At 41.0% G+C, this 18,622-nt stretch overlaps 5 protein-coding genes across 6 annotated transcripts in view; 4 read left to right on the forward strand and 1 right to left on the reverse strand.

Annotated features, from left to right (window-relative positions):
* The window catches only part of LOC146696881 (single-stranded DNA-binding protein 2), a 56,992-nt gene extending 54,498 nt beyond the window's left edge, over window positions 1-2,494 (forward strand). For both annotated transcript variants that reach the window (XM_085475212.1, XM_085475211.1), the window contains one exon: window positions 512-2,494. In XM_085475212.1, coding sequence (XP_085331338.1) covers window positions 512-541 — 30 coding nt within the window. In that variant the 3' untranslated portion in view covers window positions 542-2,494. The remainder of the gene's footprint in view (window positions 1-511) is intronic.
* A 1,586-nt stretch (window positions 2,495-4,080) lies between these two features.
* On the forward strand, window positions 4,081-6,000 carry LOC146696882 (uncharacterized). Its single transcript, XM_085475213.1, has 6 exons — window positions 4,081-4,255; window positions 4,578-4,720; window positions 5,012-5,076; window positions 5,166-5,300; window positions 5,449-5,547; window positions 5,638-6,000. Exons 1-6 carry the CDS (start codon window positions 4,151-4,153, stop codon window positions 5,691-5,693), a joined length of 603 nt encoding a protein of 200 aa, XP_085331339.1. The 5' UTR covers window positions 4,081-4,150; the 3' UTR covers window positions 5,694-6,000.
* Window positions 6,001-10,556: 4,556 nt separating this feature from the next.
* Window positions 10,557-13,879, forward strand: LOC146696883 (uncharacterized). Its single transcript, XM_085475215.1, has 6 exons — window positions 10,557-10,752; window positions 12,687-12,829; window positions 12,919-12,986; window positions 13,106-13,234; window positions 13,356-13,451; window positions 13,535-13,879. The coding sequence occupies exons 1-6, from the start codon at window positions 10,642-10,644 to the stop codon at window positions 13,621-13,623; spliced, it is 636 nt and encodes a 211-aa protein (XP_085331341.1). The 5' UTR covers window positions 10,557-10,641; the 3' UTR covers window positions 13,624-13,879.
* Window positions 13,880-14,185: 306 nt separating this feature from the next.
* On the forward strand, window positions 14,186-15,925 carry LOC146696884 (uncharacterized). The gene is made up of 6 exons (XM_085475216.1): window positions 14,186-14,539; window positions 14,651-14,796; window positions 14,927-14,988; window positions 15,073-15,183; window positions 15,257-15,358; window positions 15,577-15,925. Exons 1-6 carry the CDS (start codon window positions 14,429-14,431, stop codon window positions 15,612-15,614), a joined length of 570 nt encoding a protein of 189 aa, XP_085331342.1. The 5' UTR covers window positions 14,186-14,428; the 3' UTR covers window positions 15,615-15,925.
* Window positions 15,719-18,588, reverse strand: f2r (coagulation factor II (thrombin) receptor). Its single transcript, XM_085475214.1, has 2 exons — window positions 18,484-18,588; window positions 15,719-17,424 (listed from the first exon to the last, which is right to left on the reverse strand). The coding sequence occupies exons 1-2, from the start codon at window positions 18,548-18,550 to the stop codon at window positions 16,229-16,231; spliced, it is 1,263 nt and encodes a 420-aa protein (XP_085331340.1). The 5' UTR covers window positions 18,551-18,588; the 3' UTR covers window positions 15,719-16,228.
* Window positions 18,589-18,622: the final 34 nt, after the last annotated feature.

Here is an 18,622-nt window from a genome sequence, read left to right on the forward strand (position 1 = left end):
GCTAAGATACTACTTGCTGTACTTTTTACCATGCGGATAATATCAGTCTTACTAGTCTCTGCAAGATATATAGACTGTATATAAAAGATAACACCACCACTGGTTTGCTGACTACTGTTCTGAAGCCTCGACTTTATGGCCATTGCCATCTTCTTTTTCTTTGTTTAAACTGGACATAGTGTATTTTCACCAGCATTATCTCTGGCTAGTTAGCTTAGTTCCCATGATGCAGCCGTGATTTTAAATGTGATGCTAATTCTTGCTGGTGAAACAAAGAGGCTTTGCAGCTGACTGCGAGTGCTCACAGACCTGATCCCTGTCTTCAAAGCAATCATTTCAAAGGCAACAAAGTCCCATTTGGCGCATATGGTCCTAGCAATTTTGGTCTCCAACCACTAATATGCTTCGTGTGACTGTTGCATAATTAAGACTGATGGCTAGAGATGTGCTTTCCTCTCTTAAACACATAAACAGTTGCGTTTTTATGTTTCTGCTTAACTTTTTTCTGCAGTATTCTCCAAACATGACGATGAGTGTGTGAGGGCTCTGGAAGCAGGTTTGGTCTGTCGCTCAATAACCTGGTGTGGCTCACCAAAAAGCAGTGAGACATGATATGATGCCATCTAGGCCAGTGACTCTTCCTCCACCACCTGCCCAATCGGACAGTAGCCCCAGGTGCCATCTTACTACTACTACCCCCCCTGACCGAAGTCCCACCCTTCCATGGTTTCTGTCCATGTTTCTACGCTCCTGTTTTTCTCCAGTTCTAAGTGGTGACTCTGCTACCTTCATCTGCTCTTCCTCTGCTCCAATGAGACTGTACAAAGGAACAAAATTGACCCAGAGGAGAACTGTAAATTTGCATACGGTGTGTATGAGAGTGCAAACAGTCCGGTCACAGACAGATTTTCCTGCCTTTGCATCAGATCACAAAGCTCGGCACCCAAAAACAAAATACCAGTAGCCTAAAGTTAAAATTCCAGTGAGTTTAAATATATAAAGTCACTGTTTGATTGATCTAAATGGCTGTCATCAAGTCTTCTTTTTTCTAATTAGTCTGTTTGCAGTACCAGAAGAGAAGTGGAGAGACATCGCAATCCTTGGGCCGATATTTGAGAAGTCTTTTTAGAGTATGTAAATGTCTAAAGACCGCATACATTGCATTTAAAGTTTTATACTATCAATGGTTTTCTCATCCCACTTGACAATATTTGTTTTCATATTTAATTTGAAGGCGAATGTTCATTAAGAAAAAAACTCGCTCAAGGCTTAAAGTGAGACTATGAACCTGCTTTAACAGCAGCCAACATGCAACAGGTGGAAATGGGAAATGTCTAAACACAAAAGTCGGCAAAGTGGCATTGTAGATAGGTCATTGCATTAGCTAACATTTAGCAACTAAAAGCTAATGGTCATACCAGACCAAGCAAGACAGATAAAGCAAAAGTCCTGAATGTATTGAACTAAGCATTCATGCATTCTAGTAGTTACGGATTCATCTTTCAATTAGTCTGAGGGAAAACGAGCTAATTCGTCTTTAAAAACTTCCATAGTCTGACTTTAAGTCACATAAGATCAGTCACTATGCTAATTGTAATTAAACTGAAGTCAGCATAAGGCTGAGGAATGTTTGCACAAAAGTTAGTACTCCGTAGTAATCCGTAGTACTCAGTAGTACTGTACAGACTGAAAGTTTTTATTTCACCTGAACTCTTACTACAATTCATCCTGTGGGTTTTTCCCATTATGTGCTTTTGTGGGGCCGAAACAAATGTTTTTGACAGAAATGAAGGAAATCATTAGTTTGTTTGTTTGTTTGTTTGTTTTACTTGGTGACAAAACATGCTCCCATATCCTAGACATAAAAATGTTCAAATGAGAAAGAGAAGTAATAAGAGGTAAGCAGTATGGATGATAAACTGCAAGCTTTGGTCACTCATACTTAACTGTCATCCGGAAAAACTGTGATTTTTAGTATGATGAACAATTGGTTGGTACAGAAAAATAAAACAAGCTCGTTTTTAAATAATCTTTGAAACCTTTTTCACTGCCCAAGATGAATTATTATCATGTACAAAGGGTGAATATTCCTGCAAACATTCTCCTTTCCCTTCCCTTACTGCAAAGTGTACAGCTCACAAATGTAGCTCCTCTGTCTTGTATGTGTATTTGATATTATTATTATTATTATTTAAAGATAATGCTAGAGAGAATTATTATTGCAAAGGGAACGATGGACTGATGGCGCACCATCACAGCTGACCTGAGATGTTTTATTTTGTTTTGTGTTAGATTGAAGCCATAAGTGGGAGTACATAAAGATCAATTTGTAAATTGGATCATTTTTTTTCTTTCTGTTTTTGTGACAGTATGTGGGACTCCATTTGTGACGTGTTCATTTTCTCTTTTTTATTCTTGTATTATGTTTTTGTAAATACACAGAGAAGTTTCATGGGTTTTGACTATGCTGATATAAAGCTTCTCTAACCTTAAAGTGTCATCTCTTTTCATTTTGAACAGACTTTGGAGTGCATTTGAAAGTATCTGCTGATGAAATTATATGAATATGATCACAATTGTGTTTGTTAAAGCTGTACTTAAATTTACCAAACCTGTTGTATAACTTCTATCAAACAATCATTTGGGGATGGATTTTGTACTTAAAATTTGATAGACAGGTAGATAGATGGATAGCTTTACATGTATAGCTACATATTTTAATAATAATAGTAACAACAGCAAGTCCCCCAGAAGAGCAAGGGCTATGCTAGAGGCTATGCTAAAACTCGATGTTGTTACTCTAGTTATAACAGTAATAACATCAAAGTTGTTATGGCTTATGTTGTTTTTATTACATCATGCTGATATCAGCCTGTTATGATGTCACTGTAAAGTCGTAGGCCATCGTATTGAAAAAAAAAAAAAAAAGAGTGTGTTGTACAGCTCTCTCTATGCCAAGGGCTCAAACTCCAGTCCTCGAGGGCTGGTGTCCTGAAACCTTTCCATGTGTCCCTGTTGCAACACACCTGAATAAATTAGTAGGTCATTAGGAAGAGTATAGAACTTGACTGCAGGCTGAGGAGAAAACTCCTGACCCTACTCAAGTAAATTTAAGTAAATGTAAGTGTTTGGAAAAATGTACTTCTAAAAGTACTTTTATTTCACCATGTCATGAGCAGCTGTAACATGAATCAAATGGCTGAATTGCCACCTCAGGACACCGGCCCTCTAGGACTGCAGTTTGAGACCCCTGCTCTATGCCTTTCATATGCTGTATTACTCAATATGTTTTGGGGTTTGTTGGTTTTTTTTCAGTCAAGGTCAACTTTGATCTTGGGCACTAACAATGATGGTTAAGGTCAAAAGCTTCGCCAACCTATTCGTGTCCCCCAAGGCCCAGTTTATCACCGTAAAGTTTGCAGATAATACATAAAAACTGTAGTTAATATAAAATATTTTATCAATTTTCACATTCGGTGTGACGACCCGATTCTCAGCAAATCGGGTTGCGTCATTTTTGCAATATCTAGTTAAGTGTCCTCTGGTTTCTAATCATGTCTCTTAAATTCACCATACCTCCCCCCAATCTAAGAATATTTATCTCTATATTGACGTTCATAAACTTGACTTTAAGCCGTGTTTGTTCTACAAAAGGACACGCTATGCTTGCTTTTGTTTTTCAGGAATCTGCTTTATTTGTACTTTCTGTGTTTTGGCTGACGCTACCCTGGAAATTCCAGTAAGTTTCCAGTGTTCTGCAATAACTGGCAATTCCAGGCTGCAACAGATGGTGATTGTGAAATAGTTTATTTCTGTGCCACCCTACCCAAATCTGTCAAATACTTTTGCTGCTGCTCACTTCATACTTGACGGATAAAGAGAATATCTGTTTCACATGTCTGTGAGAAGCTTTTGCAGGAATGCAGCACATTCATGTTGTTTGCTGTTTTCCATTTTGTTATTCTGCAAACGCGCGCACACCACAGATAAAAAAAAATTAAAGCTTTATCCTTATCTGTACCAATATTGCACAATCCCATTAAAGACCACCTCCTGTCTTATATAACTTCCCCGCTGCACCTTCCCTATAAGAGTCCAGCTGTTGTGGTCTTGCAGTAGTATACAGCTGCCTGTCATTTGACTTGTCGTCATGTTCCTTCATTGTTCCCTGGCTTTGCTGGCTCTCTTCTCGCTCTCTGGTGCGTCTGATCCAGGCTGCGAAGAACTCATTAAGCCTGTGGAGGATCATAGCAAGGTACAGTGTCCTCAGCAGAGACATTCACCATGAAGCAGATCTGAGTTTAAATTGTTTTAAATCCCTGAGGGCTGAATCATCATCGCTGATGCTCCTAGCTCTAGCAAAAAAAAAACAACAAAAAAACAAAACAGACTTGACCTTGGATGGTTAAAAAGGTCCCACTGGTGATTTTGCATGTATAAACTTATTATTATATATGATCACAGAAACAAGTGATGATCATGTTTATGCATGTGGTAAAGATGAAATGCTGGTTCTTTAGAACCTGCTGTGAATCTCTTTGAAAGTTGAATTTACTTTTTCTTTTTTCTTTCTCTAGCTTTGGGGAAAATGGATATTTTACGCTGGAACATCAGACAGCAAAGAGCAATTAAAAGAGCTTAAAACTCTGCACAGCTTCTGGGTCGAACAGACTCCCATACCTGACAGTGAAGACATGCTCAGTCGCTTCGGACACAAAGCGTAATTGTCAATATTTTCTAAATGATTTGTACTACCTTCAAGGCAGGGGTGTTAAACATAAGGCCCGTGGGCCAGAATCGGCCTAGCAAAGGCTCAAATCCAGTCCAGTGGACAATTTAGGAAGATGAGAAGGAGGGCATAAATTTGGGGCTTTTAACAAGGTTTACAGTTTTGTAATGAGATGAGTTTGACACCCCTGCTTTGAGGCATCAAATGAGTTACGTAATTTGACCTCTTGACTTTTTTCTTTGTTTTTTCATGTGCTTATATTTTTTTCCTGCTCCTTAACAGGGATGGAAAATGTTATCATGGAAGTGTCAATGCCACCTTCTTAGGAAACTCTTCCACAGACACGTGTAAGAGATCACATGTTGTTATACTCACATTATCAAATAGTCACTGTGATGTAAAACAACATGGCAACCATCTAATTTGTATCTTACAGATTACTATAACTCCACCACTCATGAGCATATTGGCAAGCATCTGGCCACTTGCCCCGACTGCATGCTTTGGACAGACCACTTGGTGTCAGAGGTCGGCGGCGAAACCACAAAAAGCAGAGGCTTCAGGATCTTCAGTGAGTTGCATTTGCCTGTCTGTGTCCATATGTGTCCAACTTTTAGGACTCTGTAATGTTAATAATTAGTTTCAAACTGTTTTTTTTTTTTTATTGTTTTTGCCACTCTGTTGAAAATAATGTTAACACTGCCATCCCCTACCTCCAGCAAAGACTGGGACACTGGAGGCCTCTCATCTCGAAGTCCTCAAGAAACAGGCTGAGTGCCTCAACTTCACACTAGATTTATACTTTGCAAACACTACAGGTGAGATGCGTTCACCATCCACGCAAACAGTAAGCAGTACATCTAATGTAAACAGTGACTCATCAGTTTGATTTCCTTCCTTTGTTTCAGATCTGTGTCCATATGAAAGTGAAGCTGTAACAGATGCAAGACTGGAAGAACAATAGAGAAAAACACATTTAAGCTCCTTTCACTCGATCTCTCAGATCTATCCTGTAACCTGAAATTACTCAAGTGTTTGAAGTGTGTATTCAGATGTGTATCACAGATGTGCTGACAGATGTGGAGAAAGCGCTCTTTCATCTTGCGGTGGGTTCAGTCCAGGACAAGGAGTTTGTAACAGTGTTAACTCTGGCTGGGGTTTTTTTGTTTGTGTATGAATAGGTGCAAGACTGATTTTACATTTACTAGAAGATGCAGTAAACTGTGATTTCTGATTTGTCTTGTATTCACATAAAGATTTACAGAAAGAAACTGTGTTTGCTTTCTTCTGTTTCGTGTAAATCCGGTCTATTGGTCAAACTTTGGCAAGTCTTTCCTGCGAATTTATAACTAAAACTTGGGCTTTTTTCCTTCAAAGCCCCTCCCTTCCTATATTTTTCCATCATTGGCCTTTATGTCCCATCCTGACAGTTTTGCACTGTCTGTGGAGTTTTAAATTGGTGTGTGGATTTTACAGTACGTGATATTAACCACCTATCAGCATGCAAAAAAAAAAGAAAAATTGATTCTCTTCTGGTTATCCTTACCAAAGTTGCAGGGGGGCTGGAGTCTGTCCCAGCTGCCATAGGGCAAGAGGCAGGTTACACCCTGGACAGGTCACCAGTCTGTAGCAGGGCTAACACAGAGACAGACAGCTATTTGCACTCACATTCGCATTAACCTAACCCCACTAACTACATGTCTCTGGACTGTGGGAGGAACCGAGAGTACCTGCAAAGAACCCACGCAAACAAAGATAACAACAACACACAGAAAGGCCTTGGCCAGATGGTGGAGTCAACCCCAGGATCTTCTTGCTGTGAGGCAACAGTGATAATCACCATCACACCATACTGCAGTGTGGTGGTTAGCCAAAAAAATAAACAAGTGATGAGTATGTGGTAAAGATAGTAAACGCCTTTCTGAAGGTGAATACTGTTTTATGTTCTTCTGCACATTATACCTGTTAAACGCACATCATGCTGATACAGCAGGCCTTGTCTGGATGCATCTTGCACTCCACCTGAGAGATTCATCCAAGGAACAGCGACCCCAGCCAGCAATTCCTAACTGAAAAGTTAGCCTTTTTTAAAACAACAACAAAATCAAATACTGATTCTCCTTCAAGCCCTGCTACAGACTGGTGACCTGTCCTGGGTGTACCCTGCCTCTTGCCCTGTGACAGGTGGGATAAGCTGGATGAATGTATGGATTCTCCTTCAGCTGCATCTCCTTGGTCTGAATTGAAATGCTATTTCTGAGAAACAAGAAGTGGCAAGTTTTGAAAATGATCTACCATATTTGTGATTGCAGCCTTATGCTAATTTTCCCCACTTAGCCCACTTAGTAAACCTAACCTTTAATATTTACCATTTAGCACGCGCATACACGCATCACCAACAAACACCAAATGAAGCATTATCTCTTTTGAAACCAGCCTTACACAATCCTATTACATAGTCCAACCAGCCCCTCTGCCCACCCCCTCTCTTATGTAACCTCCACTGAAGTCATCCCTGCCTCCCCACAGGAGCTCAGCAGTCCTGGTATGGAGCTGGCCGTCGTTTGACTTCTCATCATGCCTCTTCATTATTGTCTGACTTTGCTGCTCACTCTGTTTTCTGATCTAGACGGGGGGGGTGCAGGGGTCAGCCATTCGTTTTCCCAAGGGGTCACATGAGAAGAGAAACCAGTACTGTTGTGGAGGGCCGCACCAATAAGCAGATAAAGAATATCGGATTAATACTGAGTGTGATTAATCACAGAAACGGGACAGTGTCCTCAGCAGAGATATATTTTGACAATGTGATTTTAAACCTAACCCAAGTCACTTTCAGTAGAAATGTTTGTTTCTGCAACGACTGTCAGAACTGTGAAGCTGTATAAATCTCTCGAAGTCTGTCATTCTGTGGCTGCTTGTCTGTAAACTCAAACATAAAAACCTGAATATTCTGTTGATGTTAATGATTTATTTTATATGGGTGATTTTATTTTTTCAGCCCTGTTGTTCTTTTTAAAAGTGCTTAAAAAAGTGGTATGGTATCTGGTAACCTTGCTGTATTTGGGAAACAGGTAGAGTGCCTCGACTTCACAGTAGATTTTTCTGTGTTTGTCAGATTTCGAGTTCTGTTTAAATATCTCCAGACTGATTCTTAAGTATACATTTTACATGTATTATCTAGAACTTATATTACATCTCTTGTAGGTTGAGTTTGTTATTTATAGTAACCTTTTATTTTGAGTCCTACTAGTTTTTATTCTCTAGTTCTGTCCATGGTTATAGTCGTGAGTATTGTGTATGTAGTACTGGAGTTTATCCTGTCTTGTCTGTGTAACCTGTGCTAAGTTTCTGTCATTCTCTGCGCCCCTTCGCTGCTGTGTCTAGTTATTTTTCATGGTTTATTTCAGGAGGTTGTCTTAAGTTTAGCTTCCTTGTCTCATTAGAGTCAGTTCAGCAGTGTATTTTAACCCATGTGTCTCCACTTCCCCTAACAACCCCCCTATGTATATATTGTCTCAGTCTCCCTTCATCCTTTCCAGCATTTCAAGTTTTGTGTCTCCCAGCTCCTGTGCCCCCTGGCCCTAGTGTTGATTCCCAGTTTAGGTTCCAGGACGTTTATCTTTTCAGTCCCCTTTTGTATTTTATGTGTGTTTCTTTGATGTCATGTTATTTTCAGCCTGAATAAATGGCTCGATTTTTGTTCACCACCACCTGCCCCTGCATGTCTACGTTAGGAGCCTCACATTCCTCTCCGCTACACAACCCCTGACATGTACAACTCTTGTTTTTGGAGAAAACCCTCTGTTTTTACATACTATCATGTTCCGTGTTACCCAAGACATGAAAACAAAAAGCTATAATGACTGAATTATATTGTATTGAATGTAGAACTAGAGCTGTTGGGATTTATCATATATAATCATGTATAACCATTACAGGCATTAAACACTGTCCACTCTGCTATATCTTTAAAAATACTTAAAAATCCTCTTAACTACCATCTATAAATATCAACATTAATTAACACGTAGAACTCAAATCTTGCATATTGCAAACTATTATGTGCATTCAGAGCTATTCTAATTGGTTTTTATTTTGTTACATTGCAGGTGCAATTGAAATGTACTCATATTCATGTAGTCCTTTTTTTAGTTGTACCACTCAAAGAGCATTTAACTACAAGTCACACTTTAACTAAGGCCCTGCGACTGATAAGTGACCTGTCCAGGGTGTACTGTGATAGCTGGGATAGGCTCCAGCCCCTCTGCAACCCAGAATTAGATGAGTGGAAGATGATGGGATGGAGGTTCTCTCATAATCCTTCAAAGACCAGCGTGTGTCTGTCCCTGCAGGAAACTGCGCTCAGAGATTTGAGAACGCAGACTGTTCTCATGTTTGGGCGGCTCTGAGGTTGAGCATCTACCCATCAGAAGGTCAGTGGTTCGATCACTGGCTTCTCTGGTCTGGACATTAAAGCATTCTTGAACAAGATACTGAACTCTGTCTTCTGAGTATGTGAATGTTAGGTTATGGATAGAGAGACGTATTGTGTGAATGAGAGTTATAGGAAGAAAGTCCTTTGAGTTCATTTCTCATGGCAGTGTTGAGGTCTTCCTTGAACTCAGTGTCACCACTGTCCGATTAAAAATACACACAGACGTGGCATATACAGTTTCAAGATTCCCTAAAAGCATAATTTTTCTTGATTTTTTTGTATCTGAATGGATACAAAAAAATTGTATTTGTATTTTAAATTGTTTGTATTTTCCTTCACTCAGAAGGAAAAGCCATCAAATGTCAGGATAAAAGAATGACATTTAGGGGTTTTTTTACTGATGAAAAATGTCAAACAAGGTCAAATTTAACTAGAATAGGTTGTAAAGGTTAATCTGTAAATAAGCAAAGTTAGTTACCACAACAAGGGAGAAAATGCCACAGCAGCTGGAAAAAAGAAGGAGAAATTTGTATGGTGGTTATTATAAGTGTTTCTGAACTACTAATGTGTCCTTTGTGCAGGAATAGTCTTTTATGAAATGTGAGGTATGAAGTAGAGAATATTAATGCATTTATTAGCTAAATATTTGATATCAAGGAGAAAAAGGATTGGCACGTCCACCCACAGTTAAAATCCATGCTAGTCAATAGTTTGGCTGTGTTTTATCCCTCTGACATGAATAGAGGACCCCACTGAGGTCAGAGGTCATTCCAAAGGGGCTCATTTGTCAGGACTACAGTGAAGGGGCTCAGTGTATCTCTGCTTGGAATTCAACCAAATTTGGGGAGAGCTACACTAAAAATCCCCTGTCACAAAGACATTGCACATGTTAAAAAAACAGATGAGTGTTTGTGTGTGTGTCTTTCTTTTTATTTTCATGCCTTGTTTAGTGTGAGAGAGGCTGTGCAAGGAGGTGCTCGCATACTGAAAGATGGAGGGGATGGAGGTCCTATTCAGACTTTGCCAGCTGGCTGTTATATAACAAGATAAATGGGACACAAGCCCGACTGACTGGATGCATCAAGTGAAAGACTCCTCCTGAAACCAGAGGAAGGAAAAGAGAGGGAGAATTATTAATGTGATTATAAAGTCACGTCATGGTGACAGAAAGCATTTCCTCACAACATATATTAGTTTACAGTAAGTGTTATTATGGCTTGGTTCGGCATAAGTCTGCATGAAATTAGTATAAGTCAACATAATGTCCTGTGGAGTGATGGGTGCACAGCTTGGTGTGTGTGTGTGTGTGTGTGTGTGTGTGTGTGTGTGTGTGTGTGTGTGTGTGTGTGTGTGTGTGTGTGTGTGTGGCCCAACCCACTGTTACAAAACATGTCCCTCAGTTCCCTTTGAGGAGGCTCTAGCTGGCAGTGGGGTCCCTGAGGTTAGTGTTGCTCCCTGGCCGCCTGCTGTCTGGACCATGGCTGCACAGCAGGTTATAGTTCTGCTGGCTCTCGCCTCCCTGGCCGTCGCATCTAAACCGGACTGTAAAGAGCTGGTCAAGCCTCTGGTGCTGGACAGCCACAGCCCCGTGAGTATGAGCAACCATTTGTTATGAAGCAGTCATAACAGTGATGCATATTAATGTGAACTGAATAGCTGAATCTTGTGTTATTGGTGGGATTGTTGCAAAGTAAAGATCCCAGTATATGTTATTCTTATTATTCTTCATCCGCGAACTAGTCGCACATCATTTGCCGTAGACACACTGTTCATACGCCAAAACGACGGGCTTACTCGTGTCCTGCGTGTTTCTATTCAGATTTCAAAATTTTCATGCAGTTTCTGAAATATTCCACTTTTTCTATTAATAAAGTCCCATTGACTTTGAATGGAGAGGCAGCACTCTCTCACTTTTCTGCTGTCACTCTCCTTCCTCTGGACCCATTTTCTTTCACGTCATTTGCCCATTCAGACGTCGTTGTCACACCACGATGAATATCACGAATGTGCCAAAAACAATATCGCATTTTTCCACAGTAACTTCTAAGGTCTTTAAATTATTTTTCAAAGATGTCACAAAGATATCTCTCAAATCCCTCCCCCATTCATGTGTATTGCAGAGCAACAGTGAAAACTAAGTAGGTCAGAGTGCGAAAAGCATCAAAGCTCGCCTGAAAATTTTCGGTTTAACCTGTCGCTGTGACCATCATTTTCACCCTTCAGCCATCCTTTTATCTTCAAAACAGCTACGCTTGTCTTCTTTTCAAGAAGCCCTTCCCACACATGCATACTTCTTGAACCGGAGCCGTTTGTTTCAGAGGAATGGCATTTTGAACTCCCGTTCACTCCCTCTTTATTATCTCCAACCAGTTTTGGACAAAAATCCCCCCAAGCTTTTTTAACTCGCTCCCCTGACCTCACTTTAAGGTCTACACACACCAAAATCCATAGATAGGTAGAGCCATGTCTTGGGATGCTAACAGTTTTTTAAACAGATGAATACCACTTTTGTTTCCCATTTTATATACGTCATTTTGTGATAGACAGAGAGACGGGGTCACTGCTCTCATTTCACACCCTCACTCATTCGAATATCATTTGTTGATTGGTTGGCACGGTCCTGCTTGCTTGTCCTCAGTGGCATACTTATCACTTTGCTGGCCTCTCCCTCGTATGCTGAAGGTCATCAGTTCATGTCAGCATGGGACATTTTTTTCCTCTTTCTCTGCTTCTCTGTAAACACATTTTTACAATTTACTATTTACAGCGTCAAACATGTGTGTTCACCCTACAGCAGCAAGCTATTTGCTGTATGTAATGAGGTTGCAGGTTGAAATATTTTACAGATAATTTTAATACTGATTTTAATCTCACTCACTTTTTAAGTAGATTTAGACAAGGTCTCTTAGTGGCACAGTTACTGCTTCCTTGTCTGTCTTTTGTGTGCTGAAGGCCGTCGGTTGGAGTACAGCATGGGACATTTTTCATTTTTTTAGCAACCATCCCACTGCAGTTCCCCGAGAAACTGCACGGTCTGTTTACTGTTGCAACAGCATAAAGCAAATGTTCCTTGGAGTTTTTAAAAACCAAAGAAAGTTTCAGCTGGTCAGTAATAGCTGGAAGCTTGCGTCCATGTGCATCGAGCACTTCTACTGAATCTTGCATGTAAGCTACATTAATGTGTCCCCTACTAGATTCCAACACAGTAGTTTTCACTGATTATAAAGCAGAAAAATTATGATTTAGAAGAGCTGCAAAGTAAAATTGTATGATTATTTATTTTTAACTTAGGGAAAGGGACTCACCTACCTCTGGGTTAATCCATGTTTTTGGGGAAGCCAAATGCCATGTCTGTAGTCACAGCAGAGTAAAACAATAATGTAATACATTTTCACAACGCTTTTTCTCTAACCAGGCTATGAGAGAAAGTTTTATTCTGCTGAGAAATAAAGTCTGGTCACATCTAACAGAAACAGTCATGAGAGTCATTTGCATTTTATTTTTCTCTCTGTGTGCCGGAAGATTTATGGGAAGTGGGTGCTTCACGTGGCATCCTGGGACGATCCGGGCCTGAAGGACGACATATTGTCAGTGAACAGCTCCTGGTTGGATGTGTCAGCGTCCTCGGAGAGCGGAGTCATCACCATCTACTGGGCTGACCGCCTGTGAGTGTCGTGTGTTTCATGTGTGAACATACTGATGCGGTCCAGTTGAGAGTGTATAGTAAAGTGTTGTTGTTGTTATCTCAACACAGGAATGAAAATAAATGTCTTCAGGGCATAGCGAACGCCACCATCTCAGGAATGACAAGTCACACCACCTGTATGTGTGGTATTTTTGCTCTGACTCACTGAGTTGGTGATGTGTGCCGCAGGTTTCATTTCTTTTAATCGCTGGGGGTTACAGTCAGAGTTATGTTTAGTTTGTTTTTTTTCCCACAGATAACATCAATGGTCACACTTCCTATCATGACGGGAAGTACTATGAGACCTGCAGCAACTGCCTCCTGTCTGAAGACACCACTCTTCTCCCTGACGGCAAGTCAAAGGGGCGATACTTCTTCCTGTTCAGTAAGTCGTTTTTCAAACCTTCATCTCGTATTTTAGCAGCAACACACAGCTTAATATTTAGCACATACTGCTTTAAATAACCACCTTTCTTTTCCCGTCCTCTTCTTTCTTTCTTGAAAAGCACGGACCGGCGCTCTGGAGGGTTCTGAGTTGGAGACCTTCAAGAACCAGGCAGAATGTCTTAAATTCCCTTCAGAGTACCACTTTACAAGCAAAGGTCAGCCACCATTTAGGCGTGTTTCCAGCATCCAGTGTGACCATCAAACACTATTCTCATTTTGTGATTTCCTCTTCCTTCAGATCTTTGTCCTGATGGCAGGGCGACCACGTCAACTGGCGTCAAGAATACAGAGAAAGAGCAACCTGAGATAGAGCCTAATGTGCAGTAAAGTAGAGCAAAGAGGGCCACAGCTCTGTAAACACCCAGATAAATCTTCCTTTAAATGTACTAAATAGTGCTGTAGTGTGATCTATATGTGCTGCCATACAATGTTGTGCTGCATAATAACTTTTTAATACACTATGTTGTCTTTCGAGCTAAGAAAAATCAAGTCTAAATGCCCAGTTTAAATCCTTTTAGTGGTATTTGTACGAATCTAGTTCCCACTGGTTGTGCGCGGCAAATAAAAAGGGCTCTAACTTCTCCGTCTGTGTTCTAGTCATTTATTTTCTGATCACCATCACACTGCTGTTCCCCAAAGCATCAACAAAGACTGTTACTGAATAACATCAGTGTTAGAGGGAAGAGAAAAGATGTTAAACTCTTAAACCGTCACCACACAGAGTCCAGAACGCCCCCACAGGGAAACATCCTTCATTCTGCTGCAGAAAAGCTGCTCCAGGTCCTTTTTGAAAGATTTCAACAGCCCAAGACAAGATGTGGCACTTTGCCTGAGTTCATTCAGGAGCAGTGGCGTGGGCAACAGAGGGCTATTGAGCTCGCCTTTCAGTGCTGAGAAGAAAAAGAGGGGGGAAAGAAGAAGAAAACTGCATGCATGGTCATTAGGAAACCTTCTCTGGTGCATTTGGGCCTGCAGAAAGCCCCTCCACCCCCAGACCCTCTCCTCCCCTCCTCCCCCTCCTTCAGGATTAGCACTCACACAGAAACAACTTTTTGTGTGAAGCCCGGAGGGAAAATGAATCAGAGTTAGACGTTTTCTGTTACAGGTTCGGCAAACATCCCTGTGGCTGACCATGGCTCTGCCTGTTGTTGTATTCCTGTTGTCTCTCATTGCACTGGCTGCTGCATCTGCACCTGACTGTAAGGAGCTCGTAAAGCCTTTTATGCCAGAGGACCCCAAACAGGTAAGTCACCTAGTGTGTTTGCTTTCTCTGTCGTATTTACAACAATGATGCTGGAGTTTTTTTAAAACATGTAAGGACCTTATTTTATTTTTATTTTTTTTGTGCATCAAGGTGTTTGGAAAATGGATTTATGTGATGGGAGCTGGCGACCCCAAACAGTACCACAAAGCACTGGAGTCTCTGAAAAGCTCCTGGATAGACTTGTCCCCGACTTCCAGCGATCAGACTGTGACTTTGCGATGGGGAGATCACTGCTTGTGAGTTTGGTGATTATGTTATTTCAATATGTTAAACAGACTTATGTATTTAATGCAATTCAGTATTAAAAGCGAAACATTTAAATTTAGTTGTGAAAGCCAGATTCTGCCATGCCTTGTTGTTTCTCAGTAACCGGTGCATCACGGGGGAGGTAAATGCAACCATCTCAGGGATTGCTACCACATTTCGCAGTGAGTGAGCTACAGATTGATGAATTTGTCTTCACAACAGACAATAGATTTCTCATAAAATAACCCAACACTGTACTTTGAAAGAAAATCTGTCAGACCACAAAGGGCACATCCTGCAGACTTGCTCTGACTGCCTCCTGTGGACCGACACCTTCCGAAATGGGGACGTCACTGGCAGATACATCCTGCAGTTCAGTGAGTCCTGCACTTCTCAGCACATCAAGTCAGGGCTGCAACCTGGATGTTGACATTCTCTCTTTGCTTGCAGCGAGGACAGGAAAAATTGATCCAAATCATGTGGAAATTTTCAAAAAACAAGTTGGCTGCTTGAACTTCCCAGATGACTACCACAGCTATGATGGCAAAACAGGTCAGCAGCTATCCAAAAACCTCCAACGACAGAGTTTTAACTCCCACAGGGTGGAGATTCTGCCCTGTGAAATGTCATATTTAAGTGCAATAGTTTTTAGGTCTTCATTATTTTTGGATCGAATCCATAAAATACAATGCACATGGTGAGGAAATGAGGCCACCGTTCTCCATCCTGCTCAGGGAAACGGTCACATTTTGTTTCTCTTTTTCCTGCAGAGCTGTGCCCTGATGACAAGGAGAGCACGCAGGAATAAAGAGGAGGCAACGAGATCCACAAAGCTGCATGCATTAAAAGAAAATACATACAGTGTCGTCGTATGTGCCGTCTGTATGCTCTGACGTCATGAATGCCAGGACGCAAAGTTATAAATGATTTAATCTCCTTTAAATATTTACTCACTGTAACGGCATCGTGTTGGGAAAACCACATCGACAGCTGTTTTTGTCATATCATAACACAGTTATTAAAACTGTTTTTATTAACAGTGCACTAACTGTCATACCCATTATTCACTGGAAACACAGATGTGTTGAATATAAAATAAAAAGGTATTGTTAAAATGTTTTTCTTATTGTGGAATGAATCCAATATATTCCACACTGTCAAAGTGGTGATTACATTTTATGACTATAAAATAACAGAAGATAACTGCTTGCATGTACACACTGATGCTACCAATGTGCTTGTTCTGATACAAATAAACCCAGCACTACCACTGGGGTCTAAAGTCGGCACCACATCAAGTTTCATATTTCATCTAATCCACCTCATGCGCTTCTTGATAACAAACAGTTCGAGCAAACACAGAAGTAATCTGTTAAAGTGTGGATATGGCTGAGAGCCGAACAGTTTTTCAGTCCTCGTGTCTTAAGCCATCAGCCTGCTGTAATGGCTCCCCATTTCAGTCTGAACGCTCTCCATTTTGCACGATCTGCTGCTCTCTGTCAACTTGCTGGTTCTTGTGCTGCTTGTGTGTGAGCCGATCCCTCCCTGTCGCCTGCATCTGAGCAGAGTCACCACCTGCTTCTGGCACTGAGAGGACCCGAAGTAATAGAGGACCGGATCCAGACAGCAGCTGAAGCTTCCTATGCACATGGAGAGCAGGTATGCCTGGTAAGAACTGTTGCTAGCCTTGTGCGCCAGTTGAACGTAGTGAACCATGAGGATGATGTTGGTGGGGGTGAAACAGACCACAAACACCAGCAGGACAACCACAGCCATCACCACAGCGCGAGTCTTCTTGGAGCGGTTCTCCACGTTGGCTTCAGCCAGAGCCTGAATGATGCGTACGTAGCAGACAACTGTGAATATGAAAGGGATGAAGAAGAACACAGAGGAGTAGATGGGGAAGAAGTAAAGATAGTAAGACTGTAGTTTTCCTACGTCCTGCACATCATGACATGTGGTGATGCCCAGCGACGATACATGTAAGGTCTGTTCTGAGATCAGCAGGGGGCACACTCCTCCCAGGGATAAGAGCCACATAGCCGCGCACACAGCTGAAGCCGTCTGAGGGCTGCGCCACATGAGCGAGTTCATGGGGTAAACCACAGCCAGGAAACGGTCAATGCTGATGCACATCACAAGCAGGACGGAGCAGTACATGTTACAGTGGAAGGCAGCAGTGACGGCTCTGCACATGAAGGATCCGTAGATCCAGTTGTTGCCGTGATAATGGTAGGCGATCTTAAAGGGAAGGAGCAGCCCGAACAGCAGGTCAGCACAGGCCAGGTTGAGCATGTAGATCACCGCCGGCTTCTTGGGACGGATTTGGCGCACGAACATCACCGTGGCAAGAAGGTTAAGGGGCACGCTGATGATGAAGACGAAGATGTAAACGGCGGGGATGAAACGTGTGGCCAAGCCACCCTCGAGAAATGCTTTGGTCTCCTCCGAGACATAATAGTGCTTCCGGGGATGATGGGGGTGAGGGGGGTGTACTTTTCTGGACTCCGTCGATCCTGAGCCTTCATCATCTAAGAGTGACAGGTCTAGGTAGTCTGCTGCATCATCTCCAACCATTACAAAGTGGCCAGAAAAAGTCCGCAAAAAGGGAGTGGAGCCTTAAAAGAAACAGGGAAATGAAGCAGAAATGTGGTTACGCCAAAGGGATGCACAACACTCTAAAAACATTTACACTAGGAGCAGTTTGGAAAAGCAGATTTTTTTTAATCTGATCAGATTGTTAAATGCATCTATCAGGTTCAAGCTCGTCCTAATGCCCCGATATTATTTTAGAAAGTCCGGTTAAGTAAAATAAACTCTCCAATACATTTATTACATGCATCCATATCATGAGTGTGATTCTTACCCAAAGGTTAACTCAAAATACATGAATGCATTTTCATTAAAAACAAACAAACAAGTGTTTTCTCATAAAATACTGCAAATAAATAAATAAAATTAAAACTTTTTTGTATTAATTAGTTGACTAACCAGTAGAGATCACACGTTTCCGTGTCCCCACTGACCATTACTACAATTTAATTGATTTTAAATGTATAGAAAATGTAACTATAACTCAACTTTTAGTGCCAAAATACAATTATACGCACATTATTTTTAACTATAAATAAATTTATTCTATGAAGTACCAATATTTACACATCCTCCAGTTTGCTTTGAACCCAGTAACGCTATACAATTTACCTGCTACAAAATAAAATGTTTTTGACATGAGCACCAAGGAAGTGACATCACCGAGTCTCTTGAAGTGCAAAGAGAATCAAATGTCACTATATTATCTTACCTATTTATTTATTCACAGAACATTGTTGAGCTTTGTTGTTGCTTTAGTGTATGGGCTTTTTCTTTAAATTTTTTAGCAGCCTCTAAGGGTTAAAGTAATTTACCACAAACATTCAGGGCCAGTATTTAATTCCGATTGTATATTTGTCAGATGACATGTTGGATGTTTTTTTTCCTAGTTAAATTGCTCTAAGAATAAATATATTCATTCACTCCTTCCTGCGCAGTGATCTAGTTAAAAGTAAATGTTTAAACCGATCCTGCATGTGTTTCTGGGGGAGATACAAATACGTAAAGTTTACTCGAGCGCCAAGAGAGTACAAGGCAAACTGTAGACATCATCATCATCATAAAGTCTTAGGAAAATTACTTACCATTTCCAGATGGGAGCGCAGAGCTTTGAACAGAAAATACAAACAAGCAAATTAAGAGGTGATGCATGGCTTTACTGTAAATCCTCCAAATATTTAGCAGGAGAGTGGAAATTATGTTTGCTGAAGAGCTGCTGAAAGT

The sequence above is a fragment of the Copadichromis virginalis genome, linkage group LG12 (genome assembly GCF_057382275.1).
Source record: "Copadichromis virginalis isolate Kocher_CV1m ecotype Utaka linkage group LG12, C_Virginalis_male_GT1.1, whole genome shotgun sequence".
Classification (NCBI taxonomy): domain Eukaryota; kingdom Metazoa; phylum Chordata; class Actinopteri; order Cichliformes; family Cichlidae; genus Copadichromis; species Copadichromis virginalis.